Source organism: Rana temporaria, chromosome 5 (assembly GCF_905171775.1).
Source record: "Rana temporaria chromosome 5, aRanTem1.1, whole genome shotgun sequence".
Classification (NCBI taxonomy): domain Eukaryota; kingdom Metazoa; phylum Chordata; class Amphibia; order Anura; family Ranidae; genus Rana; species Rana temporaria.
Genome location: NC_053493.1, coordinates 71410141 through 71433714, shown reverse-complemented (window position 1 = coordinate 71433714; position 23574 = coordinate 71410141). Strand labels below are relative to the sequence as shown.

Below are 23574 nucleotides of genomic sequence, written 5' to 3'. Positions count from 1 at the left end.
GAAATGAACAATTACTACACAATAACAACACATGCAATCTGGTCATGCCTCAAAATCACTCATGTGAAACAAGAGGAAATATAATGTGAAAACAGTCTGCAGCTACCTAATGGGAAAAGGCCATTAAAAATGCATTGAACTCCATCCATGTTTAAACATAACCTTAAAACAAGCACTGTTATGAAACGGTGCCTATTTTTAAAACATCTCACAGATACAGTATATTTATGCTACAGAAACTGCAGTGAAAAAAATATATCACACAACACAAATATGTTCATATAAGGATGTTCGCCCAGAACCAGAAAATAAGGTATGAATAAACCCAAACCACACTGACACTTTTTATTTTAACTTACGAGGCATATTAAATCTCCCTTTACATAATAATAAAACAAAAAACTGTCAAATATGAAAAAGAAAAATCTCGAACATTTCAGCAAAGTAGAAAAATAGGAATAATACTATTTTTGCTTTTAGCAGCATTGTTACTTAACACCCGTGAGTAATGCAAATGTTTGCTTTTTTTTTTATTAAACAATCATACCTATACAAAATTAGCATCACCTAAGCACAAGCATAATTTTCTGTTTTACTTTTTTTTTATATAATAATAGGTTCACTTTAAAGCAGAACTGTTGCAAATATAGAATATAGGAAAAAAAAAATTAAGTATCATTTTATAAAAATGAAAGGTTTGTTTTGATATATTCAGTCTGGAACATTATCATGAGGCAGGATATTGGTGTCAGGGTGTCTTGAGCACCTTCCTGGCTTATACAATGCGTATACATTTTGTACAGAGAAAAAAATGCTGATGGTGTTATTGGAAAGCTTAAAGGCTTACCAAGCTTAAACGGACCGATGGACCGTTTTCATCGGACAAACCGATCGTGTATGGGCCCCATCGGTTTGTTTTCCATCGGTGAAAAAAATAGAACATGTTTTAAAATGTTCCTATGGATAAAAAAACGATCGTCTGTGTGGAAGTCCATCGGTCAAAAATCCAAGCATGCTCAGAATCAAGTTGACGCATTGAGAACGTCCAATTGAAAATGAAACGCGTCTGGGAGGACGTGCAGTGACGTCACCACGCTAAGAGGGAAGGGCTCCTTGAGTTTGCCAGCCGGTACTTTAGTTTATATGCTGTTTTTAAATCGATGTTTGTAAGTACGCTTAAGTTTTTTAATAAATAACAATTTTTTTATAGGGAATTATGCTATGGTGCACCTTCTTTTCCATTCTTATAATCGGATGAGCCTGAGATCGTGCCTGGTGTTTTCCTTGGGACCTGTCTCCCCCTGCATTCCTGAAAGTCCACAAGGGCTGCGGCTGGGCTATAGCCGACTGCATAGAAAGCTTGCCCTCTGGTAAGCGGCCTTACATTTTCGGCGAAGGAATCACTTTAATATTGCAATACCTGTCACTTTGGGTGGTGTGAGCTTCCAGGACCTTATATATGTATGAACTTCACTGTCATCTGGAGATATATGCTGATTATTGCATTCTATGGACTTGATTTATACCATACCCTGAATTTACCTATTTAGAATCTCTTTGGCGCGGCTTTGTTGTTTATGTATGGCATGCTCGGAAGCATTGAACTTCATTTTTCTCAGCATGTCTTAGTGTTTTACTTAACCGCGTTTGGACACGGTCTGATTTTTGACCGATGGTGTGTAGGTAAGACTGATGTAAGTCAGCTTCATCGGATATCCAACGAAAAAATCCATCAGATTAAATTCCATCAGATATCCGATCGTGTGTACAGGGCTTTAGTTCACCTTTTAAAAAAATTAATAAATGCACATTTTTTGCAGGCATAAAAATGCATGTATTATTTATTTTCTTAGGATCCTGTAAAGCATTGCACCTACGATCAGCAGATCGCCGGTGCAATGCCAGACTCCTGCAGACTGTCAGTAGAGCGGTCTGCTTGTTCAGTACCTCCAATACAGGCAGGCAGTTACTGAGTTGCAGGAAGATCAATGAATTACCAGAGAGCTCACCAGCACCAGTACACTGAGAACTAAAAAAAAAAAAGTTGTCAGCTGCAATGGCACATTGTAGTTGTAGTTCATTCATTAACAGAACTCTGCGAATAAATTACATGGTGAATATGGGCGGACCATGCATCCACCCTTTTTTTTTTTATAATTTTGACAGTGCGTTTGGAGAGAGGATTTCCTGCCCGCTGTCACAATGGGGAATCAGGTCGGGGGGAAGGCAGGTGATTTAGCAACATGTTGCATGTTATACCCAAAATATGGATGTAACATGTGAAATTATCCTTTAGGGTACTTTCACACTGAGGCGCTTGGTGCGCTGGCGGTAATGCGCCGCTATTTTTAGCAGCGTTTTACCGTTGTGTTTGCTACGATTTTTGGGGCGCTAGCGGGGAGATTTTTAACCCCCACAGCGTTTTAAGGTGTTTTGCGGGCGGTTTGGAGGCGCTACCCATTGATTTCAATGGGCAGGGGCGCTATAGGAGCGGTATTTTTACCGCTCCTACTGCTCCTTAAGGATGCGGCTGGCAGGACTTTTTTTAGCATCCCCCCAGCGTAGCGCTCCAGTGTGAAAGCCCTCAGACTTTCACACTGGATAGAAAGTAGCGGCTCTTTCAGAGCGCATTGCAGGCGCAATTTTTAGCGCAATAGCGCCTGCATAGCGCTTCAGTGTGAAAGCAACCTTAAACTTTGTGAATTCAGGTAAATCTCAGTTGAACCCTAGCCATTACTAAAATGCAGTGAGGCGGCACATGCATTGAAAATATGCTTCTACTTTTGTTTTTTGTACTTAATTTTTGCTGCAGCACTCTGGAGAATCAGGACAGCTCTCCAGCAGTCTGATACTCACCCCTGCACACTCTTCTCTAATCATCGGCACTCTTTTTCCTTGGGCAGCACTGTTGGTTGGAAAAATGTTCAGGGGGAGTAGCAGACCACTGGAGAGCCAAACCACTGCATTGTATGTGGGAACAGCAGTCTGACACTCCAGAGTGCTACAGAAAAGGGTATTTTAATATTATATCAGGGTATAAGTGCAGCGCAAACCAAACAATCCAAAACGTTGATAAACAACAAGTCCCGCTGAGGAAGTTCACAGGAACATAACGCGTATGGGGGAGGAGCTGCGTTAGATGACGTCACCCGCTGCTGTCCTTCGGAATTAGACAGACACAGGTCTGCAATTTATGCTGTATCAAATCATTTTAAATGTGAGTAGTCCGTGTTTGGACAATTACATTTTAATATCATACATTGAGCATCTAGATCTTCTCCTCCTTTTTTGTCATTTATGGTCTGGCTGAGTTTTTGAGGCGTCTGGAAAGGAGTGTGTGATTCGTTTCAACCCATTGATATATTGGGATCTACTTGCATGACTACCTGTTAGTCCATGCCTTAAGGTGAGAGTAGGAAATAAGATCGGAGGTGGAGGGACTGTCACCTACTGTGGATTTTATCATCACTGGTGAAGGTTTTCTGGGACCTGTTGTCCATCAACTTACTCCATCTGTAATTACTCTCATTATTGCACTGACATTGCATTCTGGGACTTGTTGTTTATCAACGTTTTGGATTGTTTGGTTTCCGCTGCACTTATACCCTGATATAATATTTGCCATTTTGGATTTTTGTGAAAATTCTATTTAGTGTTCCGCTTGCATACGTGGGGGGGGGGGTGTGTGTTTTATACTATATCTTATAGATTTTTGCGCTGATTGCACCCTCTGTTTCTTATAAAGGGTATTTTAACCCTTACTGTAGCATAGATTACATACAAAAAAAAAAACAAAAAAAACACATTTATTACTGTATATGCGGCCTGACCATTACACTAATCTGTGGCTGCAGCTCCACTGTTAGCATGAAAAAAACAGACCTTAAAAGGACCCAATTTAGCCTTTAGTGAATTGGGCCATATATATCAGGTTGGAGAATAAAATTGTTTCAGTTTTATCATCTCTTTTCTAATCAAGTCAACAATTGCAGTTGAAACCATTGCAATAAAAAAAAAAAATTGTTTCCAGACTCATGAAATAAAAGCTCTTACCAATATCATGTGACCGGTGGAGATGTCCATATTTGACTGGACAGGTTCCTCACTCCAGGAGGATGTGCTACTCCTTGCAGTGGGGCTGGCCATAGGCCCATCACTGAACTGCGATGAGATGCTATTAATACGGGAACTGTGCAGTGGCTCTGGTCGATCTGAAGTCTTGACAGACATCCGCTGACGGCAAAGCTCCTGCAAAGAAATAGAAAGACATACTATATGAATAATATGGAATTAATTTTGACCCCAAGGGAGCAGTTCTTGTCAGCTAGGAAGGAAAAATCTGCCAATCTTATACAGTCAGCAAACATAAATAACACTATGTACCATCAGGCTGTGCTGTCACACACTACAGTGGAATTTCTGCCAAAACCTTTTTCCCCACAATTTTTTCATACAGCAACTAAGAGTTTCTACTGGGTTACTGTCTTACTGGGTCACTGTAAGGTTTTGATTGGTGCTCTCATTGGGAAGATTTACCCTTCCTTCCTACCAAGAAGACACAAAAGGAAATGTGCAGAAATCTCCCCAAAGTGTAAAAAATTCTCGCCTTTGACAGCTGACCCCGGAATATGTTTCGATGTTGGGAGATTACACCTCTGTTTCTATTCCGGTGACAAGTGTAAAATTTCCTGTCCTAGTGCAATTATTTACCAGGAGAGAAAGTGGGACTGAATCTCAACAAAGGCTCAGACAACAATAAAATATTACAATTGTTGTGTCTCAGTTGAGAATAGTTTGCAAACATCGACAGAGGATCAGACCGTGTAGTTCTAATCATAATGTTTCTAATCATCAGAAATGATCATTACTGATTAATCAATTAATTGCAGATTTTACAACTGAGTTTATTTGCAAGTCATTTTACTAGGTAAGGGTTTACAACCCCTGTAACCATTTCTGGACCGGCTCACGCCGATATACGTCGGGACTTTGAAGAGGGCAGCTAGCTTCCATATCCCAGGTATCATCTTCTTCATTGAGTAGTCCGGTTTCAGATTAAAGTGGTCTCTGTGGCGTATTCACCGCAAGATCACTTTTATCGGCGATGGGAGAGGGGCCTCTTACCTAAACCACCGGCAGAGGCGATCGAATCCTTCTCCCTGTTAGGTATGGAGATGAATGAGGGGAAGATGGCCCCCACCCATCTCCATACCATTGCAGGGCGGAAGCAACGTCAAAACGTCACTTCCGCCTCTAGCACTTAAAGGGACTTTTTTTATTATTTTATTTTTTCAAAACGAGAATATTTTAATTTTTCTTTTTTTAATATGAGATCTGAGGTCTTTTTGACCCCAGATCTCATATTTAAGAGGTCCTGTCATGCCTTTTTTCGATTACAAGGGATGTTTTACATTTCTTGCAATAGGAATAAAAGTGACACCATTTATTTTTAAAACAACAGTGTAAAAAAAAAGGAAAAAAAACTATTTTAACTTGTAACCACCAAATCTCAGAAAGAGGCTCTGGTTAAAACAGAGTTCCAGCCTGGGTGAAACTATTTTAAAGTCAGCAGCTACAAATAATGTAGATCCTGACTTTTAATATAATGACACTTACCTGTCCAGGGAGCCCACCATGTTGGCACCCGAAGCCGACCCGTCCATTCCTACTGTGCATGCACTACTCACTCTGCACTTTCTGAATGGTCCCATCATCTTCTGGGAGACACACAGGTCCCAGAAGGCAATGGAAGAAAGAGGAATGCACAAAAAAAAACACAGAAGTGACGTACCTCGCCGAGGCGCCATGGGACAGAAGTCCAAAAAAAAACATACCAAAAAGGTATGAAAATATAAAATATATATATATATCCAAAAATTAGGGGGGAGTGATGTGTTCTTTTTTTAAAACTGAGTTCAATTTGTGCCTGGAACTCCTCTTTGACATGTGCATCAATTTAACAGTTTCCTCAAACAGTTAAATTCGAGGCATGCCAAACTGTCAAACCATCAAATGGCTGGTGTCATAACTGATCACTTGTCCAGCACCATGGCAGCTGCAGATCAGCAGAGGCCAAGATTGCAGCTTGGCTGTAAGGCTAATTTCACACTGAAAGCGTTGGGCGTCTGTGGTAACTAGCGTTGTTTTAGCTGCACATTTTGGTCCCTCGCAGGCGGCTGAAAAAAGGGTCAAGAACACCTGCGTTGCGGCGCTGCCGAAGCACTTTGCAGACAATTTGGCAGCGCTGCCCAATCATTTCAATGGGCAAGGCGTTTTGGGAGCGGTGTATACATCGCTCCCAAACTGCCCCAAAGATGTTGCTTGCAGGACTTTTTGGAACGTCCCGCAAGTGCACCGCCCCAGTGTGAAAAGTCACACTGAAATGAATGGGGAGGTGGTTATCAGACTATTTCTAATGATAAAAAAACTCACTCTACAGCTACAGATTTCTACAGCTAGCGCTACTGATGTTTTTATAACGCCCAGTGTGCATGAGGCCAAATAGGTGGAAATGAGGGCTTAGATGTTTACTTTTTCCAAGTTGAAATTTGCATATCAGTAACAACCTGTTATAGCCTGTTTAGGTGGGACATTTGGGGGACAACATTTTAAAACATTTTGCATTTGAAACAGCTGATGGAGCAAGTTATAAAGACACTGTTGTTACATGCTGGCGGAATGGAAATGCTCACTCTAATAAGGAGTTAAAACGTAGTTGCAGCAACCCACAACAACCAGATAGAACCAATTAGAATTAATCAACATTTTAGATTATACTGAATTTTGTTTTTATTGGTTTGCACCTCATTGCCATGCTATGTACTATACAGACCAAGCCTATATATACCATAGTCATTTGTAGAATGGTTGAGCTGGACCCCATAAAATCAGTAATGGATCCCACACAAATGAATGAAAAAAAGGATCCTATTTAGCTTCAGAGTTTGTACTGTTGGGCAGTACAAAGAGGAAAATGGGTACAACCAAATGGGTATTTATAGATAAGGAGGAAGATGTTAGTTTGATTAGCGTAGTATTTGATTTTGTATATTATGTATGATTTGTTATTCTTCTCTCATCTGGGCAAAGACAATCAATAGGCTTTCTCCCCATCTATTTAGCAATGATACCGTTTCTTAAATGCTAATTTACAGGCTGGGGAGAATTAACAGCTCATAATAACTGAACATGCATAAATCATGGATTTGATGGCACTGCTGGCCCTTCAATCAGGGATATTTACAGACAGAGCTAAACAGGATGTAAAATGTGGCCTTGGTTTATAAGCCGTACAACAAACTTTTTCTTTCAAAGCAACTTCAATAAGCAACTTATTTTTTTTTTTAAAGATACGGTACTTTCAAACAATATATTAGGAATTCCGAGACAGATAATACTTTTGATTGCATATTCACAGACATTTGCAGGCAACATGGTCATACATGACATTGACCGTAAGATTATCCACACACATTACATTTCTGATTATATATTATTTTAAAGCCACCAGAACCCACCCATGTGTGCATTTGCAACAACCAATGACTGCCTAATAAGATGAATTTTTTTAAATAACGTTGATGCTCACTAGCATCCGCCTGGTACACCCTGCAGAACTAGATTTTCACCTCCTTGTTACATCATACTGTCTATGACATTAAGGGGTAACCTATAATAATTCAGGGGGAATTTTATTGTAAATGTTTTTATTAGTATTTTACTGATATTTTACACATTTACACATCTACTCAGACACACACAAACACACTCATTCTTTGCTTTACAAATATTTTTTTTTTATATGACAAATGATTGCCAGATCACTATGGGTTAGCAGAAGACATAGCACAGTATAATCTTTCCCTGTTTCGGTCATCAGCATCTTTTGACTCAAAAGTTCAGCTTGAGCTACTGAGCAAGCTGAGAAGCATAAAGTTCCACCTGCTAGCTGAATAAAAGACTACAAAATATTGTTGGGTGAAATATTTACATGACTAAAAAAATGTAATACATTTTTTAAAATCATATGTTATTGTCCTAACCCTAATAAACAAAATATGCACACAACCAATACACATTCTTTTTAACGTAAAGCCAATTCAATTACTGTTTTATATAACCTTGTCTAGTTTGTATGAGCACACAAGGAAGCATGCACACAAACTTGGATCTCTGGTAAAGTTAGTGACTATAGATGACAGCAGTCATGCATTTCTTCTCCTGCATTATAAATGGGATCCAGTGAAAGCCTACAACATCACCACCTGAGGTTTTACTGACAGCAAAAAAAAAGAGTTACTAAGATGGGAGGTAATACAAGCAAAAGAAAAATGTTATTGCAGGGATGCCAAAGTCTTCTGTTTGAACTGTTTCTGTTAATACAAGCTGGGTTTGTTTTATGTGTGAGATTGCCTTCAAATATAACACAAGACCATTTCACAGAAAATACTCTTGACATAAATTTCTTAGACAAGCAAGGTTATTGTCAGATCATTTTAGTGTACGGCACGCGCAGAAAAGTGACAGAAAAACATGGTAGATTTAAGATGCACATCAAGGCCACGTCAGCGCCCTCTCCTAAATCCTTCCCTTGCCTGAGATGAACTCTGAGTGTCACTGACTTCTGCATAAACAGATAAACCAACCTAGAGCAATCCTGATCACAGATGCAAACACACACTTTACTCTTGGCACCCCAGGGTAGAATTATGTGGAATAAGAAACAGGACATTAAAAAAATATTTCACAGTTTATTAACGGGTAACACCATGGCCTTGTGGCACTGGGGCCCTGTGTACAATCCATTTGCATGAGTTTGTTTATTTGCCAATTGTGTGGTGTGTCTGTAGAAGTGGACTTAGGCCTCGTACACATGACCGAGTTTCTCGGCAAAAACCAGCAAGAAACTTGCTGGGAGATATTTCTTTGCCGAGGAAACCGGTCGTGTGTACATTTCCGTCGAGGAAACTGTCAAGAAACTCGACGAGCCAAAAAGAGAGCAAGTTCTCTATTTCCTCGACGGGAATGGAGAAACTTGCCTTGTCGAGTTCCTCGACAGCCTAACAAGGAACTTGACGAGGAAAATTATGTGTTTCGCCCGTCGAGTTCCTCGGTCGTGTGTACGAGGCTTTAGTCTATAAGTGGCAGGGTGCAAGAACTAATGTGAAAAATTCAACATATCTTGAAAAACACCATCACTACAAAATGTAATACAATTAAAAACCCTTTAGCCCTTGTATAAAAAAATAAAAAATAAAAAGAAGCCATTCGATTTCCATCATAGCCAAGCAACTATCACAAGTTCGTTAACACAGTTAACATATTTGATTTCTTTTGGTTGGTTCTTTTTATTTTAAACAAGATTTCTAAATAAAGACAAGAAAAAAATAGTCGTTTCCCCAATGGAAGAAGAGACAATTTATATTCTAGTGCCTGACACCTTCTCACACTTTTGGCTTGATTTACTATGAACATAAGCTTTTTCCTTGGACCATCAATCCCTAAGGATGAAGTAAAGATGCCTTTCCAGGATTTACATATGTGTATACTAAATGCATGTGTATTGTTGGCTTAGAGCCATGGATATGCAAATTCACTAAAGTCAAGCATCCATCCTCATGGTTGGAAAATCCTATTTCCAATTATATCCTCTCACTTCACAGGAAGAGGTGAGATTCAGAAGCGAATCAAATTATTTTGCCAATGTTACTGTGTCATTAGATTGTTGTATTTTTCAAATAAATGCATTTTTTGATGAATAAAAGTATCATTATAATAAGGTAAAATTTAAATACAAGTATCTCACGTGTAATTATTGATGCTCTCATCATGATATATTTATGATCATATGTATTGTAAAATAAAAAATGTATATTGAACAGAGGCCTCATTCATATTAATGTGGCACAATATGCCTCCAAACATGCACACAGGGACCTGGAATATAACATAATATAACATAACTAGAATATCCACTTCACAGTTAATAATGTTCACTTTTAGACATAAATTTTACTTGGCTTAGTGAAAAGAATGGGCGCTCTGTTCGTTTACAATACCTAATAATATGCTAAAGAAGTTTAAAAATAAATTTAAATTAAAATTTAATTTAAAAAGAAAAAAAAAATTTTTTTTTGCTTGCAGATAATTGGATGAATGAAGTAAACATAGCTTTACTTGATTCCCAAACTAAGTGAACATTTACTTTGCAAAATAAAAATGCACCTCTCCTTTAGGAAATCAACCCCAATATCCACATTTTCTGGGTAATAGGCAGCTTGTCTGTTTTTCTCTATTGGTTGAACTAGATGGACTTGTTTGTTTTAAAAACCCAACTACTACATGTGCAAATGTTGATGATTGACAGCAAGATTTTTTTTAAGATTTGTAGAACAGTTACCCATGCTTGTGCACATGTTGTCTAATTAGTGAAAGTGTGCAAGCAAGCACAGATGCAATTGAGCAATGGGGCAGGCATTCTGCAACTCAAATGAGTGATAGCAAGGCATTTTAAAAGAGATTATTTGATTGTAAGTAAGCCATTATAACACTTTTATTAGAATATTACATTTTTGGTTAATTTCCAAAGCTATATTTTTATTATTTTATTTTTAAAGCATATGTGGTAACACACACAAATAGATTTGAATGGGCACATACTGTATAGTTTACTTTTTCTTTTTGCACTAAACTGTACAACACAGATGTGAACCAGCCTCATTGGTAAGAATGGAATTTCTAGCTGACATTGATTTATATTGCATGAAAACAGATGAGCATGAGGTTTTCAACATATTTAATTAAAGCTTTCTGTTAAACTTCATAACTGCTATTGCTGTTGGTTTCTTTTATCAAACAGTGCAAATAGAATATATGCAATACGTTTCATCAATTCAACTAGTAAAGGGTGCCCTTGGGTCAGAAGACCTTACGGTCAAAAATAAGAAAGAAAATTAGAGCTATAAACAAAACGTTTTAGAGATATGAACCGATTTTTTTTTAACCATGCAACTTCTTAAAATAGAATGTATACTATAGTTACAGGGGAGTTGATCCCTAATACACCTCAAATTACACTATTGTCCATTTTACCAGGCTCATATAAAAATATCAAAAAGGGTTTGCTCAGACATTGGATGACAGCGGCAAGGCTGGTTATCCCGCGATATTGGCGATCAATACAAACCTCAACAGTAAACGAATGGACAGCTTAAATGGACCTAATTGAGAGGATGGAGACCCTCCTGGTATATGCATTGGGTACATATGAAAAGTGTCGGCAGATATGGGCCCCCTGGAGGACTTTTTGAGAATCAACAGGAAATGTAAAAAAAGTACCTAATAGGGTATCAGTGAGAGATGTCTATATGTTGTAACCCTCTTGCCAGCTTACCCTTTTTTATCCCTCCCCCATTTTTTCTGGTTTGATTGTTTGATGTATTGGTTATGATAGTTTGCATAACTTATCTGTAGGATGTTTTGAAGATATGACAATACTATAAATGTATGTGTATTTGTTTATTTGTAAAAACTCAATAAAATTAAGATTGAAAAAAAATAGAATTACAGCCCAAACATTTTTTTTTTTTAGTTTTGGACAAAAGGGTCGGGTACTGTCTGATTTCTAATCTTGCTATGTCCCCCATTCTGGAGACTTTCCTTCACTTCCTGTTCAATAGTAAGGCCAGGAAGTAGAGTAGAACCTTACCCAGAGTGAAGGGAAAATCCCACCTATGACAGCTGTCATTGACTCAAATGTCTCTGTTGGAAGCTACTGCCTTTACACTTGTGCTGGTGGCAACCATAAAATATTAGATTGTTTTCTCGATCCTGGTGAACCTTAATAGTGAGAGTGGATCTTTCTAACAGTGAAACAAACATAAATAATCTATCAACCTTGAAAAAAACATTTTGGCTGGAGTTGTACTTTAATGATAGCCCCTAACTGAAGGTATACTTCTAAGCATGCAGCTGTACAAAATGTTCAGCTGGAATGTACATCTAGGGAGAAGTGTGAGTAATGTGGGTACTGCGGTCCTGGCACAAAGGAAGTAGTTCTTATATATATTTACATAGAGAAAAAAACATACCTTCTAGTGCAGTAGATTCAATCAAACTATTGGGGTGGTAATTTGTAAACAGCAATTGGCCAAAGTCTGTTGGCAGCAGAATAACTGTAACAATACCAGCCAAGAACTATACAAGATATCTCATTTGCTTAGGTCAACACAGCTTTTGAGATTTTTTTGTTACCTATGTCGATCACTGAAAAAAGGAAAAACTATTTTTGACCAAGACCAAGACTTATTCTCTTCTGTTAAAGTGGTTGTAAACAATCACATTGTAAAACAACCCATTCAGTTCGAAATATAAATGAAAGGCAAAATATTTGTGTATAGAAAAAAACACCTTTTTCCCTTTCTTATAAATTATTTCATTCCCTCTGTTCCCTCTCTTCTCAGCTGCATATGCTGCGGGGAGGAGAAGCAACAGTGCACTGAGCTATCCAGTGAAAGGCTGTGCGGGGGAGGGAGGGCGTGTCAGGACATGTCTGATAATTGGAGGAGGGCATGCTGAGTTCCCAGCACAACTAAAGAAATGGCCACGGTGTGTTCTCCTGCTTAGTGTGGTCCGTTTTTAATAGGAAAGCAGAGGGACTGATATGAACACCAGGGATTTCACACAAAGGAGGTAATACAAAGAAAACAGGATACTTTTTCATACAAGTACATGGTATAGCAAGCACATATCAGGAATAAGAAATATTGGGGTAACAAATGCTTTAAATGCAAGCTAAATGGAATGTAAATATCCCAATGTCATGGAAGATCTGATCAACTAATAGAAATGTTTCATATGCCCCATTTATAAAGCAAAGAAACTGCTGCTTAAAAAAAGTGGGTGTTAATGTACATTGTGTTCTGGTTGCTTCAGAAAATAGGCAATGACGAGGATATCCCGGTTATGTGACCTGTCAAAATCATCTGACCAGCCTCTCCTCCAATCATGGAGTTCTCTATGTAGTGTTAAGTCTCCACGTTATGGTCTGCATTTTATGAATAGGATGGAAAATGTATATAGAATAATACTGCACAGTGTTTTGCACAACAAATGTAATTTCCTAAAGAAATGACTTTCTTGGACATGTTATAATATCTGGTTGCATACGTTCTCTATTTAATATAGGAACATAGTTTCTGGTATACTAAAAAACTACAATGAACTTCCATTGATCCATCAACTGAGGCAATAAATTGCAATGTTTTCAGCTATGTAGCAAAATATTGACATTGTACAATTTTTGTGTTGCATAAGTTGGTCTAGTTGTAGTTGACATGATTGCAGAAAAAAAATAGTAAGTGCTACAGTGTTACCTGTGAAAAACCTGTACATTGTTGTTGCTGTCTTCCTTCTTCTCCTCCCAGCCATTTAGAAAGCAGGTCCTGAGACCCCATTGGCCAGGGAGTCTTAGGACCCACTTCCTATTGGGCTGGGAGGGGAAGCAATGGCCTGGTGTTCCTTTAGAATCAGTGACTCGTCACCAGCTGGAACGAGGAGCAGCGGGCGGAGGGGCAGCAGCAGCCGCTTCCAGGATCCAGCACTGCCTCGTTATCAGATGGTAAGGCACAGATCGCCACCTTCCTGTCCTGCCCACCTGGGGGGGGGGGGGCTTGTTTGCCCCCCCCCCAAATTATTCAGGACCAGCTGCTACTGCTAAGGAATCATTCACCTTGGTGCACTGCAATAATTTTAAACCCCAACAAACCTAAAGCCTCGTACACACGATCAGTCCATCCGATGAGAACGGTCTGATGGACCGTTGTCGTCGGTTAACCAACGAAGCTGAGTGTCAGAACGCGGTGATGTAAAACACAACAACGTGCTAAAAAAACGAAGTTCAATGCTTCCAAGAATGCGTCGACTTGATTCTGAGCATGCGTGGATTTTTAACCGATGGTTGTGCCTACTAACGATCGTTTTTTCCCATCGGTTAGGAATCTATCGGTTAAATTTAAAGCAAGTTGGCTTTTTTTTAACCGATGGTTAAATAACCTATGGGGCCCACACACGATCGTTTTTTACCGATGAAAACGGTCCATCAGACCGTTGTCCTCTGGTTAACCTATCGTGTATACAAGGCCTTAGTCTTTTCACACCAGCCATACATATATATGCAATGGCTGGATGGATGGTCTTTAATGCTGAGCAGCTGCACATATCTGTCAATAGGGAACAGTTTTTCTGTGCTGAGAGCGCACTCATTGCGTGCTCTCAGCACAGTAACTAGGTTGTCACAAGCAATTGGGAGCTTCCAATAATGTGACTGCTGTGACAGCCAATCACGGTGGTCACATGATCAAGGAGCCTGCCTCTGCCTCCCAGGATTTAGATCCCAATAAAGGACAAGGGGGCAGTGGCGGCAAGAGGTTAAAATCACACGTGTGCTGCAAGGCATGTTCAGTGCATTGTGTTGCGCTAGGATAAAATGCAGCCTGCCAATTTAGCAAGCATTGCTCTGCTTTTCAGCCCATTCATTTTTTAAAGGGCTGTTTAAAATGAGCAATGCAAGTCAATGCATGACATGTGCACAGCAGTGCACAGCACTACAATGTAAATATTAACCTAAAAAAAATGTAACTTCAGATACACTTTAAGAAGGAGAGGTCAGCAATGACAGAAGCCTCTGTAATTCCCTCAATACAAGTTCCTTTAGCTTTCTGCTGGTGTTTGGCAACTCAGCTGAAAAACAGATTTCAGGTTATTACAATAGCTGAACTGTAAAATTATTTCATGACTTTCTAAAGAATACATAAGGGAACTAAGGGGAGTTACAGATGTGCCTGGAGTTATTTAAAGTCAGTTGTAGCATTGGTGAGGAATGCAAAATAAGAGAGTTAACAGCCTGGCAACAGATTACTAATAGTGTGAAGCCGAAGACCTAAGTTATGGTCACCCACTTAGAAGCAATATCCTCTCCATAATGCCATTTCTATGGCCTTGTACATTAGACAGAAGATGACAAATGTCAATGGACTTGCTCAGCATGCTGTTTATATAATGATGGAAATCTCACTAGGAGCACATTGTATATCCCCAGGCACGTACACTAACTGTATGGTGGAGCAGAAGAACATGTTCAGAAATGTCAAGGTCAGGGAAATGCAGGACTTGGTAGCCCCGTGTGAAATGGAATTCATAATAAAGTTCTTGTTTCAAATGTAAACTTATAAGCTCCAGCCCTCACAGCCAATTATTTACTTAACTGCTTGTTGTATCTTCTAGACAGGGTGACCTACAGTACGCTCTATAATTACTTGTGATTTGAATTTGACAGTATTTTCTACATTTTTTAATTGCCTTGGGTCGGTTGACCAGAACCTTCCGCGAAACACTATTAAAGAGGGATTTCATAAACAAAGTTAACGTTGGTAGTGACATGGAAGAATTCCCTTGTCTCACAGTTTCCTGCTTTTTACCATTCTAGAATAGAAGCTGCAGTCCCAGGATATGCCTAGAGTAAAACTAGCAGATAAGTCCGCACATCTCAACTATACAATGGAATAGCAATCTATGAGGATTTATATACTCTCCTGGGAAGTATAAAATGCTATATAGTGGCAGTCCCACTATTGCTTATAAGGAAGCCCTGGAAAGTGAAAAATCTATTATTAATATTATTGTTGTTGGTATTGTTGTTCAGGACATAAGACCCTTTAATGCTCAAGATCACAGTTCCCCCATTTTTCTATCTTTCTCGTTTTTCATATCTACCTTTTCCCCTGTGTCTTTCTAATGTTCCCTGTGGCTTACATTTGAATGGCTGCCTTTTATCTGTACATTAAAAAAGCTCTTATGTGTATACAAGTCACTCGCACTGGCCATTTCTTTCATTAAAACCTGAGCAACTTACAGAGAAAAGCAAGGGGCAAGGGGCGCCGGTGAGGGACCTAAGAAGAGGAGGATTGGGGCAGCTGTGTGCAAAACCACTGCATAGAGCAGGTAAGTATAACATGTTTGTTATTTTCAAACAAATGACTTTAATTTCACTTTAAAGTACTGGCATTTTTTTTAATAAAATTATAAAAAGAGCTTTAAAACATGTCCTCACTGACTTCTCTAGCTGCGTGTACGTTGAAGAAATTAGTTCTTCAAGATCATAACTTGGATTTTAGTAAATTTTTAACAGTTTAGCAACACCTCCTGGGGTATACCTGTAATAGCAAAAAAGAGCTAAGATTTCAGTGCCTCAGGTGTAAACTTAAAAGATTAATTTTTCCACAGTGCCTATAACTACACTGGGGAATTAGGGTTTGTTACAAAGTGCTTTTACTGTTTGTTCATGGACAAGTTCATTTTAAGCAGATCTGTCTCTAGAGGATTTGCGCGGATTTCCATGCGATGGAGTGTACTCACCATCGAATCGAAATCCGCGCCGAAATCCTCTGGCGATGACGTGTCTCGCCGTCGCCGCGATTATGACGCGGCGACGTGCGCGACGCTGTCATATAAGGAATTCCACGCATGCGTCGAATCATTACGACACATGCGGGGGATCCCTTCGGACGGATGGATCCGGTGAGTCTGTACAGACCAGCGGATCCATCCGTTGGGATGGATTCCAGCGGATAGATTTGATAGCATGTCATCAAATATTTATCCGCTGGAAATCCATCCCAGGGGATAAATATCCGCGGAAACAGATCCGCTGGAGTGTACACACCATAGGATCTATCCGCTGAAACCCATTCGCTGGGATTTTTCAGCGGATGGATTCTATCGTGTGTATGGGGCCTAATATGTTCACATACAGGAGCCTGAGACATTGTAGAAACTGTCTTCATATTTTAGCTACATTAAAAGGTGTGCCTAAATGCTATTTGGATATCCTTCTCAGAAGCAGGAAATGCCACCAAGCTTGAGTCACTACATGCTGCTCTGTTATATTACACTTCAACATCAAATCAGACATTGACAGACAAGGCAAATATGTGACCACTTTGGGCAATCAGGAAGAGCTGCTGCATATCCTTGCACTCTTCTCATTGCAACAGTTCCCTATTAACAATTTGGAAACGTTTTACTCTTCATAAAGATAACAGTATAATCCAGAGAAAATGACATAATGCAACATGCACTGCAGACAAACATACAAATCAAAGTGAAAATATTTCTGTAGTGCTACTGGACATTGCCACTGACAATATCTATCCACTTAGTTTGGACTTTATCGAATTTGCTGGATCAATGTTGGGTACTCTTAAGACCAGTAAAAACCTGCAGTACATGATCACAAAATCTGATTTTACCTCATAATACCTTCCCTGCCAGAAAGCAATAAACTGCTGAAAATCAATAAAAACAGATTGCAATGTACTTTTAACAAAATACTACAAAGTGAACACAAAGTACACTTCAGAAAGTTATTTTTATTTTATAATACTAAAATGCAATAAAAAGGGTCACAAAAATAAAATGAATACACCGATTTGATTTCAGGGTCATATCTGTCAATAATAGAGGGAAATGAGGATGTCATCTGCCACATGATGTCACCATAATCTACTGAATGTTTTTCTCTCCTTATGTCGTAGAGAGTGGTAGCCATGACTGTAGGGGACACTGGTAACGGTTAAAATGTTACATTTCAGATGTACTGTACATCAGTGGCTGGGACGCTCTAAGGATAGGTTATAATAATAACAATTCTTTAATAGAATGGAAGGTTCTTAGAGGTGCACGGGCCCATCATGGCAAAGAAGTGCATATCTGTATGATTTGGATGTTCAGAATTTTTTGGCACTTTGCAACAAAAGATGTTGGTCAGATTTTCAGCTCCTGACAACCTTTGGCAGAAGCTCCTGTATTACTCTAAATGCCTTCATCACTTTCCTTTTGTATGCTCACCTTTCCTACAGACCAGGGGTCTTCAAACTACGGCCCTCCAGTTGTTCAGGAACTACAATTCCCATCATGCCTAGTCATGTCTGTGAATGTCAGTGTGTTACAATGCCTCATGGGATGTGTAGTTCTACAACAGCTGGAGGACCGTAGTTTGAGGATTTTTGCTATAGACAGTCAAATGGGGTTGGTTCTTCAGATACCGTAGCGTCATCATCAGTCATAGTTTGGGCCTGTGCTGTAAGGCTTCTGTTTCCATCAAGACGGCTACTCTTTCCATACAATTCAACAGAAATACATAAACAGCTAAAAGCAGCTTGTGGCAGCTTAGAAGCAAGTAAAATGCACATCAGAAGATTCCAATGCATTTTTATTTTTTGTTGTTGCTTAAAGCACCCAGTGGGCTTGTCTCTAATGTTTTACACCAATGTAAGGAACCCCTTAAAAATCCAAATATGTCTGCTTTGACTTTTTAACTGCTGTGATGATATTAGTAGTGTGGCAGTACTAGTTATACTGAGAATCTTAAAGCATTTCTTAAACCCCCCCCCCCCCCAAAAAAAAGATCCTGGTCCCCTAAAGTATTTTATACAGCACAGTGCTGTGCTGTGTCATTTGGCCCTCAGAAACACCTAAATAATTTGACTGATCCTGCCTGGATATTGCCTCCCCCTGTATGTTGACCACGATATATCAGGGCTGCTGAGCCCTGACACAGTGGTCAGAGTACGTGTCTCCGTCATCTGCAGCCCTGCTCTCCTGTGTCTATGTCTATTCTGTGTCTCCTCTGTCCTCCTTCCCCCTCCTCTCCCTGCCTGTCTGATTGTACCAGTGCCCTCCCCCCGCACTTGACAGAAGGGAGGGGTCAGAAGCCTCAGGGAGGGACCCGAGAAGAGGAGGATATTGGCTACTCTGTGCAAAACCACTGTACAAAGCAGGTAAGTATAACATGTTTGGTATTAAAAAAATAAGAAGACTTTGGTATCATTTTAAGGTTACCTTTACAACCACTTTAGGGACTTGGTCAATCAGACTGTCAATCTCCCATGCATGCACTGGGGATTGCTGGAGCATTCAGACAGCCAGCATTTGGTTTTGCTGACTGCAGCCTCTTGCCTTTAGTTTCATTTTAACTTTTAGCTAACAGATTTTGTGATCACTCATAAACAAAGAAAAAAGAGTATACACACATGGTTTGCATTTCATTTCTATATGAACCTGGATGGTTTGTTTTACAAGGAAAGGGTTCACATATACTTTAAGACATGATAAATGATAACAAAGTGTTGTTTTTTTTGGTTTCTATTTTTTTTTAAATAACAAACATGTTATACTTACCTTCTCTGTGCAGCGGTTTGCACAAAACAGCCCCAATCCTTCTCTTCTTGGGTCCCTCACCAGCATTCATGGCCCCTACCTCCTGTCAAGCAACTTGCAATGGGGGCACCCAAGCAAGCATGCTTCCAAGCTGCTCCTCTGCGTGTCCATCCAGACACAGCACCACAGCTAGGCTCTGCCCCGCCCTCTCTCTGCTCATTGGCTCACTGGCTGTGATTGACAATGGTTTCCACTTCTGTTTCAGCCAATGAGGAGGGAGAGTCCCTGGAGAGTGGGAGCTCAGGTTTGTATTAGGGGTTGATTGCACTTTTTTTTGGTACACCAATTAAGCAATTGACACACATTTGTGTTTTTCAATCTTTTTGGGTGGTAGCGCAGCTAATTTGTTTATATATATTTTGCACGGACTGAAGACTTAAGGTTTTTTAGTTGCAGCACCACTCTTTCTTTATTCATGTGAATTTTTTCACAATTTATATTATTTTGTTATTTAATCATTCATCTTTGTCACATTATATTGATTTAGAAAGGGGTTTAGTGCTGATTTTTCCACCTTTACACAAGTATTAGGAGTGGCTGGGGGTGGCTGCTGCACACAGAAGGTTTTTACCTTCACACATAGAATGCATAAAGGTAAAAACCTTTTGAACCACTTTAAGGCAGTCATAGGAAACAATGGATGCAGTTATGTGCCTATTAAAACAATTATTACATTCAATTTTATTGTAATTATTGTAGGCATATAAATTCACCTTCCTATCATATTGCTGTAAACCTCAGCACAATCTGGGTCTATCAGCAATAGAACCAATCAGCTGTTACTGTAGTGCACAATGCTGTCAGTCTAACACGGTATACATGAATACTAATAGAAAAGCACAGGAATGGTCTCATCAGTGTGCTGCTGCTCTTTTAATGTCCAATTAGCGGGCTGCAAATGCATTGGGGACTAATCTGTCCTACTACTGAAATAGAAGTCCAGGACCTAGCTCTTCTATAAACCTGGGCTGCCTGGATCACAAGCCTATCTACAACAAAATTACAAATCCAACAGCTCACATATACGTAGTTAAAATCACTTTCCTATAGTTCAGCTTTAATTGCCCACAGAAATCTTCAGCTGAAACTAGTTAAAGCAAAATTATGTTTTACAGATTCCTATGTTTAATATTAATGTGATGGTGTAACAAAGCCATGTCCTACTTTCAGCTAAAATGTGATTCTGTGCTGCCTATTATTGAGGAATAATATCTGGTTTATTTATATGTGGGTTAGGAATGTAAAGATTCATCTGAAAGCAAACTCACTCCATAGATATCAGGGATATATTTTCAGAGAAGTGACTAAACCCCTCAGGGCCCGAAAGCATGGTTCAAATACAGAAACTTTTTACAAGGTCTTTAAAGTCAAAGGATATCATTTTAATTAAATAGTCTTTGTAAAAGTTAACATTTATGAACTGGATAGACTTGTGTCTTTTTTCAACCAGACTAACTATGTAACTGTGTAACTATGAATTAATAAAAAAACTGGGATTAGCAAATGTTGTCTAAAGAACCATGTGTATCCTTCCTGTTATAAGGACCAGCCACTGGTGCATTCTATCTTAGTGCAGGGTGACTGGTCTTGTGCCTCCCCCCACTCCTATAGTTTTCTGCAGGTAGCCTGTAGTAGGTAGACCTGCTGGGTCCTCCAATAGCTTCACTATCTGTACAGGTTATGTGCAGCAAAGTGATGATGTCACTGCTATTAGCTGGGTTTTCAAAGGCATTTGGTGCACACAAAGTGGATTTATATCCTTTCTGGCTATTCAATATCATTTAATGAAACTTTGTGAATCTTGAGTTTAGCTTTAAGAAATCATATCAATATTTTAAGGAATTGTGCACACAGAAAATTAAATAAAATGAAGATGAACATTGATGTGTTAATTTGCAAGAAGTGACACACAAATTACTAAATGATGTATGTTGACTCCATTGCTCTCAAGCATATTAGCACATGAAAATGTGCACAGATAATTCCCATCTTCTGATACAGATTTCCGTATGTACTCACATTAGGGTCAAATTGTTAAATTGATAATATACTGTATATATATATATATATATATATATATATATATATATATATATATATATATATATATATATATATATTTTTTTTTTTTTTTTTTTTAAAGGAAAATGATGATAATGGTTGGAAATACAATCACTACATTCAATCAGACTGTAACATGCTTTGTAGTCATGTATTTTTGTCAGTTCTAAGGCTACATAAAAAAAAAAAACATTAAAGACCATGGGCCAGATTCACAAAAGAGATACGACGGCGTATCTCCTGATACGCCGTCGTATCTCTGTGATCCGCCCGTCCTAACTATGCGGCTGATTCATAGAATCAGGTTACGCATAGCTAGCTCTAAGATCTGACAGGTGTAATTGACTTACACTGTCGGATTTTAGGATGCAATTCTATGCCGGCCGCTAGGTGGCGAGGCCATTGTGGTCGGCGTAGAATGTGCGAATGACTAGTTACGGCGATTCCCGAACGTCCGCGTTACCCGTCGCTCTAACTTTACGTTGTTTCCGTCGAGATATGCGTCGTAAAATTAGGGCTGAGCCCTAGGTGTTCTAAGCCATGTTAAGTATGGCCGTCGTTCCCGCGTCGAAATTTAAAACATCACGTCGTTTGTGAATGGTGCTGGACGCCATTTACGTTAACGCCGAAACCAATGACGTCCTTGCGACGTAATTTAGCACAATGCACGTCGGGTAATTTACCCGACGGAGCATGCGCAGTATGCTCGGCGCGGGAACGCGCCTAATTTAAATGGTGCCCGCCCCATTTGAATTGGGCGGGCTTGCGCCGAGCGCATTTACGTTACACCGCCGCAAGTTTACAGGTAAGTGCTTTGTGAATCAAGCACTTAGGCTGCAAACTTGCGGCGGTGTAACGTAAATGGATTGCGTTACGCCGCCGCTGCGTAGTGGAAATGTATGTGAATCTGGCCCCATGTCTTTTGTATCTTTAGAGTGGTCTCCAGAAAAATGAACCACAGGAAAAGGGCCCAAACATTTTCATTTTAGAGAAGGGGAATGGTTAAAACCCCTTACAGGTTTTTTTTCCATTCTGTGTCCCAGTGGGTACATTTTCTTTCACTTCCTGCCCTGTAGACTCAATAGGAAGATAAGGAAAGATTTTCCCTTCATTCCGACTCGAATGACAACCAAAAATGGAGATTCTTTGCTCACATTCTGTCATGGTAATGCATAAATGGTAATATATAATGGGTGACCCTCCCTAACAGGAACACAGACAACAATAAAGACCCGATAGGAGATCTAACCCCCCATCTCCCTATCCAAAATGAACACAAGTTATTTGTACAATCTTTTATAATAAAAAAGGTATCAAAAAATATTTTCAGGTTGTATTTAATTTCTGGGCACCATATATAAAATACCACATAACCCAACAGTGGAAAAACTGTATTGTGGTAAAATAATAACATACATGGCTACTACAAGAGAGCTGATACTTCTAAAATAGACAAGTTATGCCTTGTACACACAGTCAGACTTTTGACCATGCAAAAGTCTGCCGTGAGTCCGTCGGAAGTCCGACGGAAAGAAGGAGAAAAGGTTCTCTATCTAAGGTCCGTCAGACTTCCGAAAAAAAAAAGTCTGAGGGAAGCTACACATGGTCGGACTTTCCTTGAAAAAAAAGCTTGTCTGACTTTTTTTCTCAGAACATCCAGCTGTGTACGAGACATAATTGTACATGTGCTGGACATATATCAGTAGACATTTCCCTTATTAAAAGTATGTTTTAATAGCCAAAAGGGATTGCTACAGCAAACAATAACACTTCAGTAAACTGCATTTGAGAAGCATGTAAGCTAGCTTTTTTTTTAAAAGGGGTAAGGGTGAGGAGGGCTGGGGGCTAGAGAAGTGGGCGTGGGGTAAACAGGGGAGGATACCAGCAGATATTTCAATTAGATAAACAGATATGAGATCTGTGTGAAATAATCCAATTACTGGGAAGTTCCCCCTGAATTAGCCAACATCCAAACACATAACACCCACCACAAAGGTATTATTTAATTTTTTATTTTTATTAAGCTTGTGGTAAAGTTATAAAAAAAAGCAATTAGGACATTCCCCTGACTTTAAGACCCCTTTCACAATGGGTCGCTTTGCAGGTGCTATAACGCTACAAAATATCACCTGCAAAGCGACCTGAAACAGCCCCTGCTGTCCCTCCAGTGTGGAGGGCAGGACGGCAAAAAAAGTCCTGCTAGCAGCAGCATCTTTGGAGTGGTGAAGAAGCAGTGCA

General features: G+C 39.4%; 1 protein-coding gene across 1 annotated transcript in view; it reads right to left on the bottom strand.

Annotated features, from left to right (window-relative positions):
* Window positions 1-23574, bottom strand: part of PTPRN2 (protein tyrosine phosphatase receptor type N2) — a 1169469-nt gene that overhangs the window by 112034 nt on the left and 1033861 nt on the right. Inside the window, exon 14 of the mRNA XM_040352695.1 lies at window positions 4054-4248. Coding sequence (XP_040208629.1) covers window positions 4054-4248 — 195 coding nt within the window. The remainder of the gene's footprint in view (window positions 1-4053; window positions 4249-23574) is intronic.